This window comes from Lupinus angustifolius, chromosome LG08 (genome assembly GCF_001865875.1).
Source record: "Lupinus angustifolius cultivar Tanjil chromosome LG08, LupAngTanjil_v1.0, whole genome shotgun sequence".
Classification (NCBI taxonomy): domain Eukaryota; kingdom Viridiplantae; phylum Streptophyta; class Magnoliopsida; order Fabales; family Fabaceae; genus Lupinus; species Lupinus angustifolius.
The window spans coordinates 5261655-5285108 of record NC_032016.1 but is presented as its reverse complement, the minus strand read 5'-3'; the positions used below and the strand labels follow the sequence as shown (position 1 = coordinate 5285108).

The window sequence follows — 23454 nt, the reverse complement described above, 5'->3', positions numbered from 1 at the left end:
TTATTCTGTGTGCCAAACATCAAAAGATGGCAAAGGAAACAAGTAGCTGAACAAAAACTAAAAATCATAAGTGAGGCATTGAAAGTGGCAGAAGAAAGAGTAGTGAAATTCCAAGAAAGACATGATAGAATTCTGAGTCAAATATGCATGTCTTATTTGACAAATACAGAGCTTTTGGAAGCACTAGCAGGTGCTAGAGCAACCATGAACCAGGCATTGGAGTTTGCTGTTGATTTCAGAAGAATTCAGTTTCAAATCATTACTTCTTTCCCAGATGAAATCAATGTTCTTCACTTGGATAATTCAAAACAGACACCAACTAATAGAGATGGAGGTTTGGTTTGATATTGTTTTTAATTTCCAATGATTACTAAGATTTGCATGTAATTTGCACTATAGTTTTTGTTAGATTTGTTACATATGAACATTGTCATAAAGTAATTGTATGTATCATCGATGTTTACATATTTGAGAGTAGTATGTTTATTAAGCTCTTATAGCAGCCATGGTTCCATTTTGTGTGTGTCTATTTCCATTGATTTTTAGGTGATTATTTGAGTTAAATTGTGGGATAATATAATATTTTAGTGATTGTTTGACTATATGAAATCAAGCATGTTATTTGTATAATTATATTGTACTACTTCCATTTGGAAAAAAGAAAGGAATACTAAGCTCATTCTTTCTTTGCCATAAGAAAAGGTTGCCAAATTGTTGTAAAAATGAAAATAAATAAATAAACAATGATGTCAAAATAGATAAAGGATGTCCTCTTGCACCAATCACAATAAAACAAAAATGTTCAATTTTTTAAATAACATATCATATTTTCAGTGATACAAAATATATTTTGAGACAACAAATTATTATTCATCAAAATATAAGTAAATGTAAATATAAGAAGTTTCAAACTTTGTAGTTATTCAAAAAAAAAGATTGTGAAATTCAACTCAATGATAGAACTATTTCATTTTTTAATATAACCAAAAGTATCCCCAACCTATGAATAATGAAAATAATCCTTTTTTAGGATACGTAATTACTGATAAGAATTAAATGTTTGACCTAATACAATTCTTGATGATCCAATGTAACCTTACATCATAGACCAACTTGATAAACATTGTTACTACTCAAGATAACATTGTTATATTGCTATTAAAACTTCATATATATTTGTCTTCATATAATATTTTTGAATCATGAAGGAACCTTAACATGAAGAAACGAGCGATCACAACCTTGACATGAACTCTCAACTCTTTTCGTTGGAACAGTGTGGGTATGACTCGTCTAGCATTAACTCTTGTTGCAGCTTACCAAATTCTTGAGGACCCAAAGTTCAACTATAATGAACTATTTTATTTTCACACTAAGCATAACATTGCTAGTTGCTACTAATACATAACATACATTTTTCTTCTTCCATTAGTTCCATTTTATCATTTTTTAACATTGGATCTATCACTCTAACTCACCAAGTTCTACAAATATAAATATAAGAGATCTAAACTAGTGATGGGCAAGGAGGGTAAGAACTTCTTAAATGAATCATCACTAAAAGGGCACGGAACCACAATTTTAAACTGAAATCCGAAGACATTAGTCAAGAATTCAGTTTTTGTGAACGACACTTATTAGAAAGGACAGTCACCCCGAAAGGGATTAGTTCCTTCCTCAAACCCTTGAAAGTACAAAAAAAAAACTGAAATCCAAAACCCATTTCAAGGGTGAAAGAGAATGGATTTGACTTTTTCCAAAATAATGCGAACACAAGTGATTTCATTAGCATAGCAAAGCATAACAATTTCAACATAACTGAAAAAGCTCCTCTAACATAAATGTGTATCTAGAGTAAAAAGGTAAAATGTATTAACCAAATTAAAATTAAAATATACCCTTTTTACTTTTAGAAAATAGTCTTGCCTTAATCAACATGAGTACCATTTCAAGAGTAAGGGATCTGGTACCAAAGCTACAGAAAATTCATTTTGATATATACACGCTTTCTGTTTACTTGTATTTACAACTTATAAGTTATAAATAAGGGTGGCAAACAGAAAATTAAAATAACTGTCCACATGAAGGGCCATCAGAAGATATATACATGATTATTCCACATACTAGAATGTCTCTTCTGGCTTCAGGAAGTTGTAATATTCAAGTTGTGTCATCTCTCCTCCAGCAGCAGAATCAAACTGGCATCTATAGAAGCTGCATTCACAATTCAACAAACAATGCATCAATTTTACTTCACTTTTGTAATATAAAACAATGGCAACAAATTCAATTTGCAAGAAAAGAAAGCAAGTCATAGACAGAACTAGTAACCATTCTATTTTATGAGAAATTCATATGATAAATTAAAAAATGGTCATTTGAAAAATGGAAAAGATCCTCACTTAACTGATTGGTTTAAGATACAATGTTCCAAATCCAGCATCATTTAATAGTTATATCATAAATCATAAACACACCAAATAAATTATAAACATAATACTATAATCATGATGGCAGTCCTTTGGTAGCTGAGCCTTACGCCCAAAAAACCAGTCTGATTTTTTCTGTTCTCAGGACAACCAATTGGCAGAAAACTGAATTAACCCATCAGCACTGCATATATATAGAAGTAAAACTTTGAAATTTAACAAGGTAAGCTTCAAAAGTTTAGTTCTCAAATCACGCTTCCACCATAATGGCCCTATTTGCTTGCTTCTAATATCTCAAAGCAACACCAGAAAGACGGCCTAGTGCATGAGACTCTCACCTAGTTGGTTTTGAGGAGGGTAAATGTATGCAACCTTACCCCTGAAAGCACAGAGACTATTTCCGAGATTCGAACTCATGACTAAGAGTCAAGAGGCAGCCAACAACAACCTTATCATTGTACCGAGGCTCAACAATAATTTTTATACAAGGAAAAGAAATAATGACAAAATAAGGTCAGAGATGTGATTGATTACTGAAATACCTGCCATCCATGCCAAGTATCACAATTGTATTCTTTTGATGGCCAAAGGCAACAGCATGTTGCAAACCTTCAGGCAAGCGAAATTGAGCCACAGACCACTCTGAGCTAAAGTACTTGGGTAACACACCTGCAAAACAAACCGAATCAACACAAGTCTGGCAATAACATGAAATTACTCAGTTCTTAATCCAGACTAAATGAGACTTTGTAGTGAACAAGGCTCATAATTTTCATACATGATTTATGGACTCACAGTAGGCAAGTACACAAACCTTTAATAAACGAAAGAGATGAAAGTGCTTTCGGGCTAGCAGGATTAGACTCAGATGTACTACGTGATCTGTCATGCCCCAATAGTCCTGAATCAACCTTTAAATTGAAGACATGAACAGTTCCTTTGTCACTTGAGACAGCTAGCCACTGTGCAGTTTGAGAGAAAGCAAGACTGTATATTTCTGCTCGGTCCGCACCTCTGCGCACCTGAAATCATACCATCTCACTAATTTACATTAAAATTTCAAAGCAACTCAGCAGAAGCATCTTTAAATTACAACCCTTGCCTAAAATTTCAAAGACCAAACAACAAACAATTAGCAGCAAATGCATGTCGGTAGATTAACAAACCAACTCTATGTTTTTTGTCATTACTTCGCAATCCTAGCAATGCAACTGACCAAACCAATTCTTAGAAACATCCAATGTAACAAAAGCAATCACATTACACAGCAGCAGCAGCTAGGTGAGGTTGGCTACAAAGATCAAATTACACCATAACATTCTATCATATAAATCAGGTCTACTGCCAAACCATTCATATCTAAATTATCCCAAATGGTTTCACCGGTAGTTTTTCTTGGTTTCCCTCAACCTCTTACAAATGGACTACCTTTCATATATATTCTACTTACCAGGCTTCTACAGGTTTTCTACACATATACTCGCTCCTCTTTTCTACAATAGGTGCTATCCCAACAAGGTTTTAAATTGCGATTGCAATTTCGGAAAGTCACAAAACCTTCACATTTCGGATTATATGTAACAGTTATGGACCCAGATTTAGAACTTTACCCAAATTTCCCTATAATGTATTCATCCAGCATAACACTTTCATTTATGCTCCTTTATGACTAAACACTTCCAAAAATGAGGAGAGATACAAGACCAAAGAGAAAACTAACAAATTCAGGCAGCTAAAACATCAACATATTTTTTCGTTGGAACTGAGCTTATTTATATTCTAAAACAGCATATAATCAAAATATTTCCAAAAGTGATTTTGTTTTTGCAGAACTGAAAAATTATAGCTTCTCAACAAAGCTGAGTTTCAGTTAATTTTGCAACTATTACTATTTGTAAAAGCCCCAACCAAACAAAAAGAGTAAGTGTCAAATGATTTGTTAACAAAATAACCCTTTCTCTTGTGAAAATATCTTAACCAAACAGGCCCTTAATCTAATCCAAACATGGCAATTAGCATAACAATCATATATCATAATTCATGAAACTAAAAGCCACCACCTCTTGTAGCAATGAACCATCCAATGTATTAAAAACCCTAACAAGGGTCCCCTTACTACTCGCAGTAGCGAGCAATCTCCCATCTTGCGTGAGCGCGAAGCACGCGATTCTAGAATCATGAGCCATGATGAACTTGGTCCTCTTCGACGCGTAATGCTCCACCCTAACCTGACCCTTCTGCAACCCAGGGCATGCCAACACCATCGCCCCCGAATGCGAAACCTCGCAGAGCCCCTTAGGGTTCGCAATCGTCTCAATTTGGTGCAAAACCTTGAGATCAGAAAAATTGTACACGAAAATCTTGTGCCCTAGAACCACTACGATCTGGTCCCTGCGGAGGCGAACACCTTTCACCTCCGATCGGAACGAAAGCTCGCCGATGCACCGCGACTGGTGATCGTCCCAAATCATAACCTTATTGATCGGATACCGCGGGTCAGGGCCGCCGCCGACGAAGGCGAGGATATTGCACCGGAAGAGCATATGGACGAGACCGATTCCACCGCCGGGGCCAAAGTCGCGGCGGAAAATTTCGCGGAAGGGGTCGCAGTTGAAGATACGGAAGCCGTGGTCGGTGGCGGCGGCGAAACAGCCGGAATCCTGGTTGAAAGAGACATGGAGGAGAGTGGGGATTCGGGTCGGGTCGGAATTAGAAGCGGGTGTTTGGGTCTGGGTCGTTTCGTCGGGTTCAGGGGAATTGAGGGGAATTAGTGTTTGGGGTGTGTGAGAGTGAGACATTTGTACGGAATGGAAATAGAGTGGAAAAGGGGATGAATAATTGGAGGGAATTGAAGGGGAAGGAAATGAAATTAGAGGAAGAAGTAGGTAAGGGTGTTTTTGTTTTAGTTTTTGAAGACAGAAAGATGAAAGGGAATATGAATTGGAATCGATGATAAGAATTAAGAACTGCTTAATTAGTTGATTACTTGTTGACTACTCATCCTTTTCTTTGATTTGGTTTTCGCCAACCCAAAACTCGGTGAACAACTGATAAGGTAGTTCCGGAACTTATGTGAATTTATCATTATATTATGATTATTACTATTAGTCAATCAAATATATTTTTATTTTATTCAACTGAATATATTTAATTTATTTTTATTTTATATTATAATTTTTTTATTGAATATATTTTAAATTATAATTTTTATTTTTATTAAAATATCCAATTTAAGATGAAATAAGTAGTTTCGAGTTAAAATTAATATTTTGATATATAGTTACCTATGATTATATTGTTTTTGTAAAAACAAAAAAATAATGTTAAAAGCGAAGTAAGAAAGTAGAAATTACTACACAATATTTTGGCTTTATAAAATGCTACTATACATGTTACTATATTAATAAAATAAGTAATTAGTAATTATTATATTGTCTATTTCATGATTTTTCCAATTTAAAATAGAACAAAACTTTGGACTAATATTTTAAAATGGAACTTCAAGTTATTGATTATGAATTTTCTGAATTTGAAATGATTTTTACTTGTTTTTCTAATGTGTAAATGAATTGAGATAAATTTATCCTATATTTTTTAATTGAGTTGGTTTTAAATCACATGTAATTGGTATTACGGTTTATCATCTTGATAACAATAAATTTAAAAATGATAAAGATCTTTTATATAGGTAAATATTTTATAAGTAAATAATTTAAAAAATGATATGATCTGATGCATTTTGATGCAGTTAAGTTGTGTCTGATATGGTGTAAATATGTTCCATGCTCCATATGATTATGTTGCAGCTCGATGCTGCCACATCATAATGAATTATTGTCACATTACAATTATGATATAATGTAGTTGGAACAGTAATCATAATATTATGATCACGTCACTTAATGCAGTCCATGAGCAATGCTTTTAATAATGCAGTTCATTTTAGTGTCATATTTTTAATGTAGTCTCAACGTTCATTTAATTTCTGCTTTCTCAGTATGCTTATGGGATTGCTTTCCCAGAACTATTTTATAATCTGTGGTTTTGTTCAGGCTTTAGGATAATAAAATCAGACATGAAATTTAATCCTTTATTCAAAATAGAAAATAAGTAAGTTTTTGAATTTAAAGAATAAATAGATAAATGCTTTTTATAATTCCTTGTAACGGTTAGAATGGTAAGAAAAACATAGTAGAAAAGATGTGTATTGAATTCACCAAGATTCATTTATATTCGAGACATTCCTTTTATAGTAAGAACTATAACTACTTTAACATAAATACAAACTCTGTAACCAGAAATAGCAAGTATTGGTTAACACAATAACTAACTTTCAGCTACACAAAGGGCTTGGGTTATTGGGTTTTCTAACATTCTCCCTAAAGCCAAGCTACTAAGATTTTCAATGCATATCTTCTTCTTTAGATCTTCGAATCTGTTGATTTTAGTGCCTTAGTAAAACCATTAGCAAGTTATGATTCAGTGTTGCAATACACAACCTTCAACCTTCCTTTATTCACTACATCTTTAAGATAGTGAAACCTTATTTCTATCTATGTGTTTGCTACTCCCATGACTTACTAGATTCTTGGCTAGACTTATTACTGAAATGTTGTCTATGTTTAGTTGCAATAGAGTTTTCACTCTGATTCCCATATCCTTTAGCAGTTCCTCGAGCAAAACAGCTTAGCATACTGCATAGCTTCTAGAAATGTACTCTGCTTCACCTAGATAATGCAATTACATGTTGTTTCTTGGAGCACCAAGAGATAGGTGCATTGTTCAGCATGAATAAGTACCCAAATGTACTTTTCCTCTCTACTAAATCTCCACTATAATTAGCATAAGTTAAACCAATCACTTCTAGTTCAAATTTTTGTCTTCCAACTAGAAACAAAATTCCATAATCTGATGTGCCTTGTACATACCTCAACACCCTCTTAACTCCTTGCATATATGACTCTTTAGAACTACACATAAATCTGCTTACAAGCCCAACACTATAAGACAAGTCAGGTCTGCTGTTGCACACAAACCTTAGTGATCCTATAATCTATTTATACAAAGTTTCATCCACTTCCTTACCACCCTCATCCTTTGTTAGTTTCAAATTAGCTTCTATTGGATTGGCCACCATGTTGCAAGAGATTATATGGAATGAGAGGCAAGTAGTGGGAAAATACACTAAAAACTCAAAAGACAATGACATTTATAACCTTTACTTTTTATTAGAATTACAATTTTGGCCTTAAAAATACACTACAAAAGGTCCCTGGCATACTTCTTTTTGGTGCATTAACAAACCAGCAGAGGTTTGGGTGAATTCCATTCCAAGAAAGTAGCTAAGTTTGCCCAAATATATAAAGTGGTAAAAAGATAACTTCATTGTATTTTGAAAAAAACAGGGATAAGAAATTAGATCAAATGAGTGACAAGATAAGCATATGAGTTGGGATAATGAATTGGTAACAAATTAAATAAGATATGGGTTAAATGATTAGAATTTGAAACAGGTTTTTATCAAGTATGTTGCATATATCAGCTGTAGGATAATGGAGCCATGATCCTGATGGAAAACAAACCAATTTACTTATCCAATTAATTTCAAAGATTGAAATTATTCTATATTTAATTTTGAAATTATGTGTTACAATAAATTATTGGAGGTCAGAAGAGTTACTTAAGTCCCCTTTTGTTCATTGCCACTTTCCTATCCTTTATGGTATTGTTAGGACTTAAACACATAAGGAGAACTCAAACTAAAAAAAATTAATCTATTACGTACTACATTGAGTTTACTATTCTATTCAATGTGAGACTCCTGACCGACATGCTTTAAAAAATGCTTGAGATTCATTGAAATTTTGTGCGGACCTGTAAGTGTTAGTCTAATCTTGTCTTGGACATTTATGCAGGTTGGGAAGATATCACTTTATGCAGCAAGTTCAGCCATCAAAGAAATTCAGAAACTTTATTTAGAAATGTGATGTTTGTTTCCTAACTGGTTGAATCTTCCTGAAAAATAATTGTTCCAACATATCCATCTGCTTACTTTTTTTCTGATATGAACAATTGAATTAAACAGAGCACAAGGAGTGTCAGCCCAATATAAGAGGAGATCAATAATTGATCCATCTCCTTACTTTACTGTTACTTATAAATGTGAAACCTCTTAATTGTGTTTCTCCCACAGACTAGGCACAGAGATCGGATATGGAGATCCTAACTTGACAGCAATGGTTTCTGAGAATTACTAGATGGTGAAGCGAAGGCACATTACTTGTGCTTGAAATCCCACAATCAATCAAAGGGGATTATATACAGAAGTTGTATTTGAGCAAATATTGTTTGGGTTGATATGTTTCAATGTACCTAGGTAATCAATTAATGTGTATAATAGTTAGAGGCACTTGAGAGTCATATAAGGAGACAATGCAGATATGTTTAGTATTTATTATAACTCAGCAAAGAAACATGTAAGATATATACAAACTTGTTTCTGCAAGGAAGAACCTCTCTCTCATAAAACATTCAAGTTTCATATTAAACCACTAAGCTGTGAGGCTGAAAGAATCAGCAATTCTGTAGAAATCTGACTTGAGTCCTGGCCAGGCTGATTCAGGTGCCTGAGCATTTAAAGTGAAAAGCCTACCACCGCGGCCGCAGCAGACAAAAACATTGTGTCTCCGAAACGACGGGGTCTCAATTCTGAACTCTAGTTCATAGTATTTGGCATTTGTAAGTGAATCATCTCTTAAACTTGATCTTATCAATGTGCCTTTCACCTCTGGCCGCAGCCCTGCTCCCGTTACGGTCCTAATCACAGCTTCACCCACCTCCTCTGGGTTTCCAAACGCTTCAATCCTTGTAAAAGAATAATCAGCATTCAGCAATATATAAGAATTCCACAAAGTTTGACTCTCTGTAAAATTCACACATATTGAGAACATGTATTCTCTCACTTTTCATACTCAAGGATAAGGTGAAAAATCATGTTACATAGTAACTTACGAGAAGTCTTGAGGAACAGGTGAGACAATAACACTAACATTGAGTTCGCCGGTTGAACCAGGAGGACCAAATGCAACAACCGGTTCATTGATGTTAGAACGACGCCGTTGATTGTCGCCGAGTGGAGGTGGATCCAATGATCGTTCCAGCTCTCTCTTTTTAGCAGCTCTGTACACCAGTGTCTGATCTCCAACCCAATTTGCTGGGTATATAAATTCTGATAATCCAATTATAAACCATAACAATTATTGATAACATATTTAATCACATGAAATTAAGGTTTGATTGTAGTATGAATAAAATTGTTTTATTCTACATAAAACTTTGAAAATGGCAATAAAAATATGACAAGAAGTATTGAATAATATGAATTAGTGTAGTTACCAAATCCTTCAGTTGTGTCAATGCAACGGCTATAACCTTGAATGGGATAAAGCACGTCGAGCTTGAGGTTACGGGAATTCTGAGGCGAGAAACCGAGAAGAAAACTAGTGATTCCACCAAAGTTAGCACCCACAGCTACAAGTGAGGCTGAGCCAACTCCAAGAAGAAGCCGCCGCTGAAATTTGGTGGCCAATGGTGCAAATTCCTCAGCTGGAGACCCACCTCTTTTTCCATTATTGAATTTAATTTGTTCTTCTTGGTTACAACATTGTGCTATGTGAATCCGGTTAAAGTTAAACTTTGCAGTTTGTAGTGCCATACTCTATATTCTCATAAACTCACTATTTTGTTTTCTGTTCCTAGCAGCTACTGCTATGTTATGTCTGTTATTGTGCTATATAGTGTGCTCTACTAGTTCCTACTTTGTGACATGACCTTATTTGAGTTATTTCATTTGCTAGTTTGCTTGTAACCCCTTTCTTAAGTTCAAAAGAAAATAAATGAAGTGGTGGGTTCTGATTGGTTTTGTTTGTGGCTCTTTTGATGGGAATGAGATAACTCTTATCTCTGGTTTTTTGCGGCTCTCGTTCCTCCTACTAATTAAGAAAAAAAAGATATAAACAAAAGAGCTAGTGCATATATATCACATTGGTCATTTTTAACAATTTTTTTTTGGACATTGGGAAACAAAGTATACACTAATATTTTAGGGATATATCAATTTGTTGAATTTCTCTGGAGTCTATTGATATTGTCTTTCATATCTTGAAGTCTTTTAAATCGCTTATTCCAATTTTAGTCATATAATTTGTCAATATATTGACCTTCCATAGCATAAATTCAATTTCAACCTCCCAACCTCAAGCAAGCAAAAAAAAAATGATTGTTGATCACGTGTGACTATTGTTGTAATCAAATATGTATGTTGCATTAAATACAATCATACTCCGTAACACATAATTTCACCAAGATAGAAGATATGATCCAAAACTTGCTAAAAAGGACGATAATTAAGAATTTAAATATAAAAAAAATTATTTTACTTAACAATACATTAGTTTTTTTAAAATTTTCAGAGGATTTGAATAGGATATTTGTTGGATCAAACTACAATTGGTTAAAGTCTAACCACCTGAAAGTTCCATTATTATCTGGGTATGAGAAGAGTAGAGAGTCGCAAGTGAGGCATTACGTCTTGAACCCATTATTTTCATGAGATTTTTACACTTCTAAACTTTTTCACTCATCCTGGCATATTCAATGTGAGACTTCACATTTGAATAAACTCAACAATCTCCCCCTCAAGTGTGGCTACTACACACTTTCCGATCTGCTCCCCTTAAATCCATCATGTCTCACCGAACTATCGGCTCTGATACTACTTGTTGGACCAGACTGCGACCAGGGAACGTCCAACCACCAGAGTTCCCAAGATATGGGAAGAGTAGAGAGCCACATGTAAGATACTACATTTTTAACCAAAATCTTAACACATTAGTTTCATAAGTCTTTTCCACTTATAAACTCTTCTAATTCTCACTCCCAGTAAACCCAACACTATTTTTTTTAATGCAAGTTGTGTACTTTTGAATCGTTGACCATTATCCTAATAGCACCATTAACAATTTCAAGTATCATTCATTTGAGAAAGTTCTGCTAACAAGTAGCATATATATTGGATTGAATTTTTTTGGTCCTAGGAATCGTATACTTTCAACCACACATAATTGAATAGTAGAAAATGTCTTACCTATTTCTCTTTCTTAACATTAACTTCAAACAAATTTATGGGAACAAAGGAGTAATCTACATTGTTACACTGGCTTGTCACAGTAATGTCGACCAAATTTAATGTGCCTTACACTACAGAAAGACTGAAGACACCATTTCTTGAGAAATCCTCATGTACTGTTGGAGTTGAAAAAAATATTGTCTTCTGCTAGTTATTGTATTACACCTCAATATGTAACATTGAAAGTGCTGATAGAGTAAGAGATACTGAGAACCCACATAAAATTGAGGTGTTATACATTAAATGAAACAAAACAAAAACTGTTTCTTCCTCCAACTAATATATAAAAATTTCTTGTCTGATTTCTTTACTGCATAGACTGAAAGAAGGAATGGTCAAAGCAAAAAAAAACATCACCAAACTATAAGAAGGGTGTGGTCTTTTCTTTTCACATGCTGCTAGATGCTGAAAATGATTCAAAGTCCTCATTCTTGTTTGACCAATTTCTCCAAACCTCATCTTCTGCAGAAGTTTCAGCATGTTGTGCACCATCATAGATATTCAAATTCCTATCACCACCACCTCCAGTTCCCAACAAATCTAGAGTCATTACATCACCACTTCCTTTACTTCCACCAATGCTAGTTGCACCACTACTTGACCCACCATTTTTTTGATGCAAAACTCCACTGTTTATGCTTCTATTATTCTGCTCTATGATCTTTGACAACGCCTTACTTTGATCATATATAACATTAAACATATCCACACCATTCATTCCAGCAACACTACCTTCATTATCACCGGTACTCATATCATGATTTGCATTGAAATTATTATACTGAGATGAAACATGATCCTGTTGTTGTTGTTGCATGTAGTGGTTCATGAAGGAGTGAACACTATCTGGTTGTTGTTGTTGTTGCAATTGCACCATACTACCAAATGATAGTGGTGCCATGGTTGTAGCAATGTTGCTATTATTATTACTCAGAGTTGCACCCATTTGAGCAGCCTTTTGCAGCAACACAGTGGCAGACATGAGTGATGAGCCTTCATGAGAAGCTAAAAGGTTTGAACTCAGATGAAGAGAGGGACAAGTGTTCCTCATTTCCATATTATTGTTGAAGGGTTTTGAAGTTGCAGGATTTGGCAGTGATGATAATGGATTATGCCTTTGATCTGAATGGTTGTTGAATTCTGATGTTGTCCCTCCAACTTGTGGGTTGGGGATTATGTTGGTATTGATTGGTAATGAGGGAACCAAATTTGGCATTGGTTGGCATTGCAAGTTTGAACCCATCTTTGACAATTGTTCTTCATTGCCTTTGTTGTCCTCAGCCAGTGCATCACAGAAAGCTCTGTGGGTAATGAAGCTATCTCTTCTGCAGATAAATGTATCAGAATTGAAGCATATGGTGTGAGTTATTTTGAGACATAAAGGATAAATATGTGAGAAAAATAAGAGATTGAAAATAGGCTAATGTTACAAGAACTAATATATATTAAAGAAATGTCTATTTAGAGCTAGATTTATACCTGTAGGACATGCAATTCTCTAAGCAAATATAGTTGTATATTATATATAAAGTTAAATAGAAGCATGATACAAAGATTAGAGGGTAGGTATAGTATTATCATATCCCCAGTGTTGAAATAATTAAATCAATACTATAAAATTGCACATCACACATGGGGGATCATTAAGAAATAAATAAAGAGAATATTTTAGCATGTTAAATAAGGAATCCTTTATGAGGGCAAATAAATATAAATTAGACTATATATTGGTGACCTATCCTTGTAGATCAGAGAGACCTGTCTGAGTTATTCTCATTATGTTAATTTCTTATTGTTCATGATTCATCAAGGACGCATGTATGCTATACATTATAACAAGAGAAAATGTTTAATTTTAAAAAAAAAATCAGGAAAACGAAATTGTTCTAATTATTATTATATATAAATTCAACCAACACAAATTTATTGTCTCTTATATTATTTCATATTTTATTTCAGTGTCAACAATTATGAAGTAAAAATAACATTAATTATGAATATTTGAAATTTTTAATAAATATGATATAATTTCAAAGTGTGTACATGCATGTGTGGTCAAACAAAAAGCTGCAAGCTCCAGAAATGGCACACTTTATTTGTGGACAGCTACTGCATGCAACTCGTGTACGACATTATATATGAATATTCATGACTCAAATTCTCCATATATGATACAACCATGAAAAATAAATCAACTAATCATCTTACCTCTTTTTTCTAATACTTACTTTATATATAATCAAGGATCATTTGTGTTTATTCTTGTTGTAAAGTAAAAAACCTTTTGATTAATAATCATATAGTACGAATATAAAAGTTTGTGTGAATAAATAATGAACCTTGAAAAGAGGGTGCCACAGTCACATTTGTACTCCCTTGTACCACAGATTTTTGAATGAGCTTTCCAATCAGATTGAACAGCATATTTCTTTGAGCACTTATCACATTTCCACTTCTTCTCACCATGCTTTCTACAAAAGTGCTTTTTAATGCCAGTAAGATCACCTAATGCTCTTGCTGGATTATGGTGCACACATGAAGGTTCAGGACAAACATAAACCCTTTTTATAATTTCTGTGCTTGTTCTCTGTTTAAGTTTCCATGGTAAATTATGGCCTCGTCGGTGCAATTGAAGGTTTTGGTCTCTTTGGAACCCTTTATTGCAGATTTCACATAAGAATCTGTTTGTGGCCATTGGTCCCTGGCATACTTCTTTTTGGTGCATTAACAAACCAGCAGAGGTTTGGGTGAATTCCATTCCAAGAAAGTAGCTAAGTTTGCCCAAATATATAAAGTGGTAAAAAGATAACTTCATTGTATTTTGAAAAAAACAGGGATAAGAAATTAGATCAAATGAGTGACAAGATAAGCATATGAGTTGGGATAATGAATTGGTAACAAATTAAATAAGATATGGGTTAAATGATTAGAATTTGAAACAGGTTTTTATCAAGTATGTTGCATATATCAGCTGTAGGATAATGGAGCCATGATCCTGATGGAAAACAAACCAATTTACTTATCCAATTAATTTCAAAGATTGAAATTATTCTATATTTAATTTTGAAATTATGTGTTACAATAAATTATTGGAGGTCAGAAGAGTTACTTAAGTCCCCTTTTGTTCATTGCCACTTTCCTATCCTTTATGGTATTGTTAGGACTTAAACACATAAGGAGAACTCAAACTAAAAAAAATTAATCTATTACGTACTACATTGAGTTTACTATTCTATTCAATGTGAGACTCCTGACCGACATGCTTTAAAAAATGCTTGAGATTCATTGAAATTTTGTGCGGACCTGTAAGTGTTAGTCTAATCTTGTCTTGGACATTTATGCAGGTTGGGAAGATATCACTTTATGCAGCAAGTTCAGCCATCAAAGAAATTCAGAAACTTTATTTAGAAATGTGATGTTTGTTTCCTAACTGGTTGAATCTTCCTGAAAAATAATTGTTCCAACATATCCATCTGCTTACTTTTTTTCTGATATGAACAATTGAATTAAACAGAGCACAAGGAGTGTCAGCCCAATATAAGAGGAGATCAATAATTGATCCATCTCCTTACTTTACTGTTACTTATAAATGTGAAACCTCTTAATTGTGTTTCTCCCACAGACTAGGCACAGAGATCGGATATGGAGATCCTAACTTGACAGCAATGGTTTCTGAGAATTACTAGATGGTGAAGCGAAGGCACATTACTTGTGCTTGAAATCCCACAATCAATCAAAGGGGATTATATACAGAAGTTGTATTTGAGCAAATATTGTTTGGGTTGATATGTTTCAATGTACCTAGGTAATCAATTAATGTGTATAATAGTTAGAGGCACTTGAGAGTCATATAAGGAGACAATGCAGATATGTTTAGTATTTATTATAACTCAGCAAAGAAACATGTAAGATATATACAAACTTGTTTCTGCAAGGAAGAACCTCTCTCTCATAAAACATTCAAGTTTCATATTAAACCACTAAGCTGTGAGGCTGAAAGAATCAGCAATTCTGTAGAAATCTGACTTGAGTCCTGGCCAGGCTGATTCAGGTGCCTGAGCATTTAAAGTGAAAAGCCTACCACCGCGGCCGCAGCAGACAAAAACATTGTGTCTCCGAAACGACGGGGTCTCAATTCTGAACTCTAGTTCATAGTATTTGGCATTTGTAAGTGAATCATCTCTTAAACTTGATCTTATCAATGTGCCTTTCACCTCTGGCCGCAGCCCTGCTCCCGTTACGGTCCTAATCACAGCTTCACCCACCTCCTCTGGGTTTCCAAACGCTTCAATCCTTGTAAAAGAATAATCAGCATTCAGCAATATATAAGAATTCCACAAAGTTTGACTCTCTGTAAAATTCACACATATTGAGAACATGTATTCTCTCACTTTTCATACTCAAGGATAAGGTGAAAAATCATGTTACATAGTAACTTACGAGAAGTCTTGAGGAACAGGTGAGACAATAACACTAACATTGAGTTCGCCGGTTGAACCAGGAGGACCAAATGCAACAACCGGTTCATTGATGTTAGAACGACGCCGTTGATTGTCGCCGAGTGGAGGTGGATCCAATGATCGTTCCAGCTCTCTCTTTTTAGCAGCTCTGTACACCAGTGTCTGATCTCCAACCCAATTTGCTGGGTATATAAATTCTGATAATCCAATTATAAACCATAACAATTATTGATAACATATTTAATCACATGAAATTAAGGTTTGATTGTAGTATGAATAAAATTGTTTTATTCTACATAAAACTTTGAAAATGGCAATAAAAATATGACAAGAAGTATTGAATAATATGAATTAGTGTAGTTACCAAATCCTTCAGTTGTGTCAATGCAACGGCTATAACCTTGAATGGGATAAAGCACGTCGAGCTTGAGGTTACGGGAATTCTGAGGCGAGAAACCGAGAAGAAAACTAGTGATTCCACCAAAGTTAGCACCCACAGCTACAAGTGAGGCTGAGCCAACTCCAAGAAGAAGCCGCCGCTGAAATTTGGTGGCCAATGGTGCAAATTCCTCAGCTGGAGACCCACCTCTTTTTCCATTATTGAATTTAATTTGTTCTTCTTGGTTACAACATTGTGCTATGTGAATCCGGTTAAAGTTAAACTTTGCAGTTTGTAGTGCCATACTCTATATTCTCATAAACTCACTATTTTGTTTTCTGTTCCTAGCAGCTACTGCTATGTTATGTCTGTTATTGTGCTATATAGTGTGCTCTACTAGTTCCTACTTTGTGACATGACCTTATTTGAGTTATTTCATTTGCTAGTTTGCTTGTAACCCCTTTCTTAAGTTCAAAAGAAAATAAATGAAGTGGTGGGTTCTGATTGGTTTTGTTTGTGGCTCTTTTGATGGGAATGAGATAACTCTTATCTCTGGTTTTTTGCGGCTCTCGTTCCTCCTACTAATTAAGAAAAAAAAGATATAAACAAAAGAGCTAGTGCATATATATCACATTGGTCATTTTTAACAATTTTTTTTTGGACATTGGGAAACAAAGTATACACTAATATTTTAGGGATATATCAATTTGTTGAATTTCTCTGGAGTCTATTGATATTGTCTTTCATATCTTGAAGTCTTTTAAATCGCTTATTCCAATTTTAGTCATATAATTTGTCAATATATTGACCTTCCATAGCATAAATTCAATTTCAACCTCCCAACCTCAAGCAAGCAAAAAAAAAATGATTGTTGATCACGTGTGACTATTGTTGTAATCAAATATGTATGTTGCATTAAATACAATCATACTCCGTAACACATAATTTCACCAAGATAGAAGATATGATCCAAAACTTGCTAAAAAGGACGATAATTAAGAATTTAAATATAAAAAAAATTATTTTACTTAACAATACATTAGTTTTTTTAAAATTTTCAGAGGATTTGAATAGGATATTTGTTGGATCAAACTACAATTGGTTAAAGTCTAACCACCTGAAAGTTCCATTATTATCTGGGTATGAGAAGAGTAGAGAGTCGCAAGTGAGGCATTACGTCTTGAACCCATTATTTTCATGAGATTTTTACACTTCTAAACTTTTTCACTCATCCTGGCATATTCAATGTGAGACTTCACATTTGAATAAACTCAACAATCTCCCCCTCAAGTGTGGCTACTACACACTTTCCGATCTGCTCCCCTTAAATCCATCATGTCTCACCGAACTATCGGCTCTGATACTACTTGTTGGACCAGACTGCGACCAGGGAACGTCCAACCACCAGAGTTCCCAAGATATGGGAAGAGTAGAGAGCCACATGTAAGATACTACATTTTTAACCAAAATCTTAACACATTAGTTTCATAAGTCTTTTCCACTTATAAACTCTTCTAATTCTCACTCCCAGTAAACCCAACACTATTTTTTTTAATGCAAGTTGTGTACTTTTGAATCGTTGACCATTATCCTAATAGCACCATTAACAATTTCAAGTATCATTCATTTGAGAAAGTTCTGCTAACAAGTAGCATATATATTGGATTGAATTTTTTTGGTCCTAGGAATCGTATACTTTCAACCACACATAATTGAATAGTAGAAAATGTCTTACCTATTTCTCTTTCTTAACATTAACTTCAAACAAATTTATGGGAACAAAGGAGTAATCTACATTGTTACACTGGCTTGTCACAGTAATGTCGACCAAATTTAATGTGCCTTACACTACAGAAAGACTGAAGACACCATTTCTTGAGAAATCCTCATGTACTGTTGGAGTTGAAAAAAATATTGTCTTCTGCTAGTTATTGTATTACACCTCAATATGTAACATTGAAAGTGCTGATAGAGTAAGAGATACTGAGAACCCACATAAAATTGAGGTGTTATACATTAAATGAAACAAAACAAAAACTGTTTCTTCCTCCAACTAATATATAAAAATTTCTTGTCTGATTTCTTTACTGCATAGACTGAAAGAAGGAATGGTCAAAGCAAAAAAAAACATCACCAAACTATAAGAAGGGTGTGGTCTTTTCTTTTCACATGCTGCTAGATGCTGAAAATGATTCAAAGTCCTCATTCTTGTTTGACCAATTTCTCCAAACCTCATCTTCTGCAGAAGTTTCAGCATGTTGTGCACCATCATAGATATTCAAATTCCTATCACCACCACCTCCAGTTCCCAACAAATCTAGAGTCATTACATCACCACTTCCTTTACTTCCACCAATGCTAGTTGCACCACTACTTGACCCACCATTTTTTTGATGCAAAACTCCACTGTTTATGCTTCTATTATTCTGCTCTATGATCTTTGACAACGCCTTACTTTGATCATATATAACATTAAACATATCCACACCATTCATTCCAGCAACACTACCTTCATTATCACCGGTACTCATATCATGATTTGCATTGAAATTATTATACTGAGATGAAACATGATCCTGTTGTTGTTGTTGCATGTAGTGGTTCATGAAGGAGTGAACACTATCTGGTTGTTGTTGTTGTTGCAATTGCACCATACTACCAAATGATAGTGGTGCCATGGTTGTAGCAATGTTGCTATTATTATTACTCAGAGTTGCACCCATTTGAGCAGCCTTTTGCAGCAACACAGTGGCAGACATGAGTGATGAGCCTTCATGAGAAGCTAAAAGGTTTGAACTCAGATGAAGAGAGGGACAAGTGTTCCTCATTTCCATATTATTGTTGAAGGGTTTTGAAGTTGCAGGATTTGGCAGTGATGATAATGGATTATGCCTTTGATCTGAATGGTTGTTGAATTCTGATGTTGTCCCTCCAACTTGTGGGTTGGGGATTATGTTGGTATTGATTGGTAATGAGGGAACCAAATTTGGCATTGGTTGGCATTGCAAGTTTGAACCCATCTTTGACAATTGTTCTTCATTGCCTTTGTTGTCCTCAGCCAGTGCATCACAGAAAGCTCTGTGGGTAATGAAGCTATCTCTTCTGCAGATAAATGTATCAGAATTGAAGCATATGGTGTGAGTTATTTTGAGACATAAAGGATAAATATGTGAGAAAAATAAGAGATTGAAAATAGGCTAATGTTACAAGAACTAATATATATTAAAGAAATGTCTATTTAGAGCTAGATTTATACCTGTAGGACATGCAATTCTCTAAGCAAATATAGTTGTATATTATATATAAAGTTAAATAGAAGCATGATACAAAGATTAGAGGGTAGGTATAGTATTATCATATCCCCAGTGTTGAAATAATTAAATCAATACTATAAAATTGCACATCACACATGGGGGATCATTAAGAAATAAATAAAGAGAATATTTTAGCATGTTAAATAAGGAATCCTTTATGAGGGCAAATAAATATAAATTAGACTATATATTGGTGACCTATCCTTGTAGATCAGAGAGACCTGTCTGAGTTATTCTCATTATGTTAATTTCTTATTGTTCATGATTCATCAAGGACGCATGTATGCTATACATTATAACAAGAGAAAATGTTTAATTTTAAAAAAAAAATCAGGAAAACGAAATTGTTCTAATTATTATTATATATAAATTCAACCAACACAAATTTATTGTCTCTTATATTATTTCATATTTTATTTCAGTGTCAACAATTATGAAGTAAAAATAACATTAATTATGAATATTTGAAATTTTTAATAAATATGATATAATTTCAAAGTGTGTACATGCATGTGTGGTCAAACAAAAAGCTGCAAGCTCCAGAAATGGCACACTTTATTTGTGGACAGCTACTGCATGCAACTCGTGTACGACATTATATATGAATATTCATGACTCAAATTCTCCATATATGATACAACCATGAAAAATAAATCAACTAATCATCTTACCTCTTTTTTCTAATACTTACTTTATATATAATCAAGGATCATTTGTGTTTATTCTTGTTGTAAAGTAAAAAACCTTTTGATTAATAATCATATAGTACGAATATAAAAGTTTGTGTGAATAAATAATGAACCTTGAAAAGAGGGTGCCACAGTCACATTTGTACTCCCTTGTACCACAGATTTTTGAATGAGCTTTCCAATCAGATTGAACAGCATATTTCTTTGAGCACTTATCACATTTCCACTTCTTCTCACCATGCTTTCTACAAAAGTGCTTTTTAATGCCAGTAAGATCACCTAATGCTCTTGCTGGATTATGGTGCACACATGAAGGTTCAGGACAAACATAAACCCTTTTTATAATTTCTGTGCTTGTTCTCTGTTTAAGTTTCCATGGTAAATTATGGCCTCGTCGGTGCAATTGAAGGTTTTGGTCTCTTTGGAACCCTTTATTGCAGATTTCACATAAGAATCTGTTTGTGGCCATTAGTGCGTTTGGTGATAGAGCTATGACTTCAGCTTTTGGATCTGCACTCAAAGCAAAAACAAACAAACAAAAAAACATTTATGATAGTTGTTTTATGCATGTACAATGTTTATTAATAAGGGATAACAAATATATTTCTTTTTATTAATGTTTGAATACATGTAAAAAGGATAAAAAGTATATAATAGAGAAAAATATAAATATCTACCATGCTAAGTAATGTTCAAAAATTTATGTAAAAATGACATAATGTAATATTTGGGTGCTAATGTTTGTGCTATAAATCTAAAAAATGTCATAAAAATTCAGCTACCCATATACTTAACATGGTTGTTATTTTTTAAGTGTGTCAAATGGCTGAAGAAAGTGACAAAAACTTGACAATTTTGTGGACATAGAAATAATATAATTTGAAAATATAACGATGAAAAAATGTGTGAGGACTCTTAGTTCAAACAGGCACGAAGATAAGAAGAAAAAGGAGAAAGAAAAATATATATTATATCTATATCAAAATTCCAAAAGTATCTCACAATCTCTTCCACTTTCACATGTAGACAAGAGGAAACAAACACACACCAAGCACACTCACAAAGTCATGGCTAGAGATTAAGTAAGAGATATTTCATAAGAATATATATATATATATATATATATATATAAAAGTTAAAAATAAAAACAGGAAAAGGATGAGAAAGAACAAAAAGTTATATAGCAAAGTCAACAGTGAGGAGGATCAATAATTGTAACTGATCCCCAGATCCTTTTTTTCAACTTAAAAGAAAAGATTCAGGAGACCAAAATAATTCAAAAATTAATACCTTGACTATATATCTTCATGGCTTGTATCAAATCAAGCCTTATCCTCTTTCATGGTATCTATATAAATCTTAATTAAATGTATTCTAATTAATTTTGTGACAGAACAAATGTATTCTAATTAACAGGGAAACTTTTTCACAAGCTCGTTTTGAGCAAATATACAAGCAAACTCTACATCATTGTTTCATTTTAAGAATCAATGAGAAATGATGAAGAAATATATGCTCATTCGTTTTTTCATAAAGGAAAGATACCATAGTTTTAATTTGTTATATTATTCTAGCTAGGTATTAGCATATGCAGCTCATGGATATCAATAATCATTTCTGACTCCAACTTTACATGATTATCTGTTTGAATTCTAGAGAGAAAAAACTTGCAAAACCCTTAATAAGGAAGTGTTACTTAAACTAGTAAAGCTCACAAAGCAAGAAAATAAACAAAAATGAAAACTAGGAACCAATTAAATGAGAAAAATGGAGTCAACTTAACTTAGAAGGTTGTTAGAAAGTTTACCTGGATTTCCTGGGAGGCTCCTTTTCCTCTTAGCAGAAGGAGGTTGCTGTAAACTTGTGTTGGAAACATTACTATTATTATTTGTTGTTGTATGAGAATGAGGACTATTGAACTGACCAAGTATCTCTAATTGTTGTTTAACTGCATCTTCTCTTGTATTCTCTGTGGAGAAGCTCCCACTATCACAACTTGTGATGTTTGACATTGAAGCTAGCCCAAAGAAAAGGGAATTTTCTATTGAAAATGTTCAAACTAGTGTTTGTTTCACTCCTCTTGTTGTTGAAGCTGTTCTCTAAAGAAAGATTTTCATGAGAAAAATACTAAGGACAAATTAAAGAAGAGGAAATTGTAGCAGAAAACAAGGGATTTGTGCAAATAGAGGAAGACAAAAACCAGGAAACTCTCCTCCTTTTATGGTGTGTGAAGATGAGAGTGTTTGAGGGAACAATAATACAAGAACTAGGCTTTGGATTTGGATTGATATAGTATATATTATAATAGTTATGCATATACCCCTAGTATTGTTTGATATTAGGAAAACGCACTCCCTTATTTTCCTAAGGATATAATTAGCTCATATTAAGAATTCTAGACCAATAAGACCTTAATCTAATGGTATAAGGTTTTACTAAATCTTCAGATAAATTAAAAAGTTAAGAATTTAATTCTTGTGAACGACAATTGTTAAGAAGGAGAACCACATATCTCAAAAGAGAATAGTTACTTATCTACAAAATGATAATATACTCTTATATATACCAAAAATATTAAGAATTCTAGTAAATGTATGTTGAATTTGGTTCTTGAGGAAACAAAAATATGTTTTTAATTTGGTTAAAAATATGTTTTTAATTTGGTTTTTATAAATGAAAAGTGTTAATTTAATCTTTATAAATTTTAAAAGAAGGTCAAATCATGTTTAATTTGATACAAAATAATACATCCATAAAATTGATATTGAAAGTGATTAATTTAATTGATATTGCCTTTCGACTTTTTTAGAAAATTATTTTGGACAGGTTCACATAGATTAAGGGAACTTGAAATATAAATAAATTTGTTAACAATCATAATACATTTATTAAAATTGTCATTCATTAATAAAACTAAATCAGTTTATTGTTTCATTCAAATTATTTTAGTATATAAAAGATTTTTTATAATAGGTTTATTTATTTAATTTTTCAAA

At 33.4% G+C, this 23454-nt stretch overlaps 5 protein-coding genes across 9 annotated transcripts; all 5 read right to left on the bottom strand.

The window, feature by feature from the left end:
- Positions 1954-5406, bottom strand: LOC109354311 (autophagy-related protein 18a-like). Its single transcript, XM_019596716.1, has 4 exons — positions 4490-5406; positions 3244-3451; positions 2972-3098; positions 1954-2214 (listed from the first exon to the last, which is right to left on the bottom strand). The coding sequence occupies exons 1-4, from the start codon at positions 5225-5227 to the stop codon at positions 2124-2126; spliced, it is 1164 nt and encodes a 387-aa protein (XP_019452261.1). The 5' UTR covers positions 5228-5406; the 3' UTR covers positions 1954-2123.
- LOC109353477 (psbP domain-containing protein 7, chloroplastic-like) lies at positions 8850-10304 on the bottom strand. Of its 2 annotated transcripts, XM_019595771.1 has the most exons (4): positions 10087-10302; positions 9825-10053; positions 9441-9657; positions 8850-9293 (listed from the first exon to the last, which is right to left on the bottom strand). In XM_019595771.1, the coding sequence occupies exons 1-4, from the start codon at positions 10141-10143 to the stop codon at positions 8981-8983; spliced, it is 816 nt and encodes a 271-aa protein (XP_019451316.1). In that variant the 5' UTR covers positions 10144-10302; the 3' UTR covers positions 8850-8980. The 2 variants fall into 2 exon arrangements, with proteins under 2 accessions (XP_019451316.1, XP_019451315.1); XM_019595770.1 differs by having other exon boundaries at positions 9825-10304.
- Positions 11736-14311, bottom strand: LOC109354363 (protein indeterminate-domain 2-like). The gene is made up of 2 exons (XM_019596818.1): positions 13956-14311; positions 11736-12941 (listed from the first exon to the last, which is right to left on the bottom strand). Exons 1-2 carry the CDS (start codon positions 14309-14311, stop codon positions 12005-12007), a joined length of 1293 nt encoding a protein of 430 aa, XP_019452363.1. The 3' UTR covers positions 11736-12004.
- LOC109354364 (psbP domain-containing protein 7, chloroplastic-like) lies at positions 15466-16922 on the bottom strand. 2 transcript variants are annotated; one of them, XM_019596820.1, is made up of 4 exons: positions 16703-16920; positions 16441-16669; positions 16057-16273; positions 15466-15909 (listed from the first exon to the last, which is right to left on the bottom strand). In XM_019596820.1, the coding sequence occupies exons 1-4, from the start codon at positions 16757-16759 to the stop codon at positions 15597-15599; spliced, it is 816 nt and encodes a 271-aa protein (XP_019452365.1). In that variant the 5' UTR covers positions 16760-16920; the 3' UTR covers positions 15466-15596. The 2 variants fall into 2 exon arrangements, with proteins under 2 accessions (XP_019452365.1, XP_019452364.1); XM_019596819.1 differs by having other exon boundaries at positions 16441-16922.
- Positions 18352-22767, bottom strand: LOC109354362 (protein indeterminate-domain 2-like). Of its 3 annotated transcripts, none has more exons than XM_019596816.1 (4): positions 22266-22767; positions 20572-20968; positions 19525-19557; positions 18352-19494 (listed from the first exon to the last, which is right to left on the bottom strand). In XM_019596816.1, exons 1-4 carry the CDS (start codon positions 22468-22470, stop codon positions 18621-18623), a joined length of 1509 nt encoding a protein of 502 aa, XP_019452361.1. In that variant the 5' UTR covers positions 22471-22767; the 3' UTR covers positions 18352-18620. The 3 variants fall into 3 exon arrangements, with proteins under 3 accessions (XP_019452361.1, XP_019452362.1, XP_019452360.1); XM_019596817.1 differs by having other exon boundaries at positions 18352-19224; positions 19297-19557; positions 22266-22765; XM_019596815.1 differs by having other exon boundaries at positions 18352-19557; positions 22266-22765.

Excerpts from the sequence above, each read along its gene's own strand:
- LOC109354311 (XM_019596716.1), bottom strand. The coding sequence starts at position 5,227 with ATGTCTCACTCTCACACACCCCAAACACTAATTCCCCTCAATTCCCCT. Across the intron at positions 3,452-4,489 it reads ATGGTTCATTGCTACAAGAG|GTGCGCAGAGGTGCGGACCG; the intron begins GTGGTGGCTTTT and ends GTATGATTTCAG. Across the intron at positions 2,215-2,971 it reads ATACTTGGCATGGATGGCAG|CTTCTATAGATGCCAGTTTG; the intron begins GTATTTCAGTAA and ends TTGTGAATGCAG.
- LOC109353477 (XM_019595770.1), bottom strand. The coding sequence starts at position 10,143 with ATGGCACTACAAACTGCAAAGTTTAACTTTAACCGGATTCACATAGCA. Across the intron at positions 9,658-9,824 it reads TGACACAACTGAAGGATTTG|AATTTATATACCCAGCAAAT; the intron begins GTAACTACACTA and ends TTGGATTATCAG. Across the intron at positions 9,294-9,440 it reads CCTGTTCCTCAAGACTTCTC|GATTGAAGCGTTTGGAAACC; the intron begins GTAAGTTACTAT and ends TTCTTTTACAAG.
- LOC109354363 (XM_019596818.1), bottom strand. The coding sequence starts at position 14,311 with ATGGCCACAAACAGATTCTTATGTGAAATCTGCAATAAAGGGTTCCAA. Across the intron at positions 12,942-13,955 it reads TGTGGCACCCTCTTTTCAAG|AAGAGATAGCTTCATTACCC; the intron begins GTTCATTATTTA and ends ATTTATCTGCAG.
- LOC109354364 (XM_019596819.1), bottom strand. The coding sequence starts at position 16,759 with ATGGCACTACAAACTGCAAAGTTTAACTTTAACCGGATTCACATAGCA. Across the intron at positions 16,274-16,440 it reads TGACACAACTGAAGGATTTG|AATTTATATACCCAGCAAAT; the intron begins GTAACTACACTA and ends TTGGATTATCAG. Across the intron at positions 15,910-16,056 it reads CCTGTTCCTCAAGACTTCTC|GATTGAAGCGTTTGGAAACC; the intron begins GTAAGTTACTAT and ends TTCTTTTACAAG.
- LOC109354362 (XM_019596815.1), bottom strand. The coding sequence starts at position 22,470 with ATGTCAAACATCACAAGTTGTGATAGTGGGAGCTTCTCCACAGAGAAT. Across the intron at positions 20,969-22,265 it reads GAGCCTCCCAGGAAATCCAG|ATCCAAAAGCTGAAGTCATA; the intron begins GTAAACTTTCTA and ends CTTTGAGTGCAG. Across the intron at positions 19,558-20,571 it reads TGTGGCACCCTCTTTTCAAG|AAGAGATAGCTTCATTACCC; the intron begins GTTCATTATTTA and ends ATTTATCTGCAG.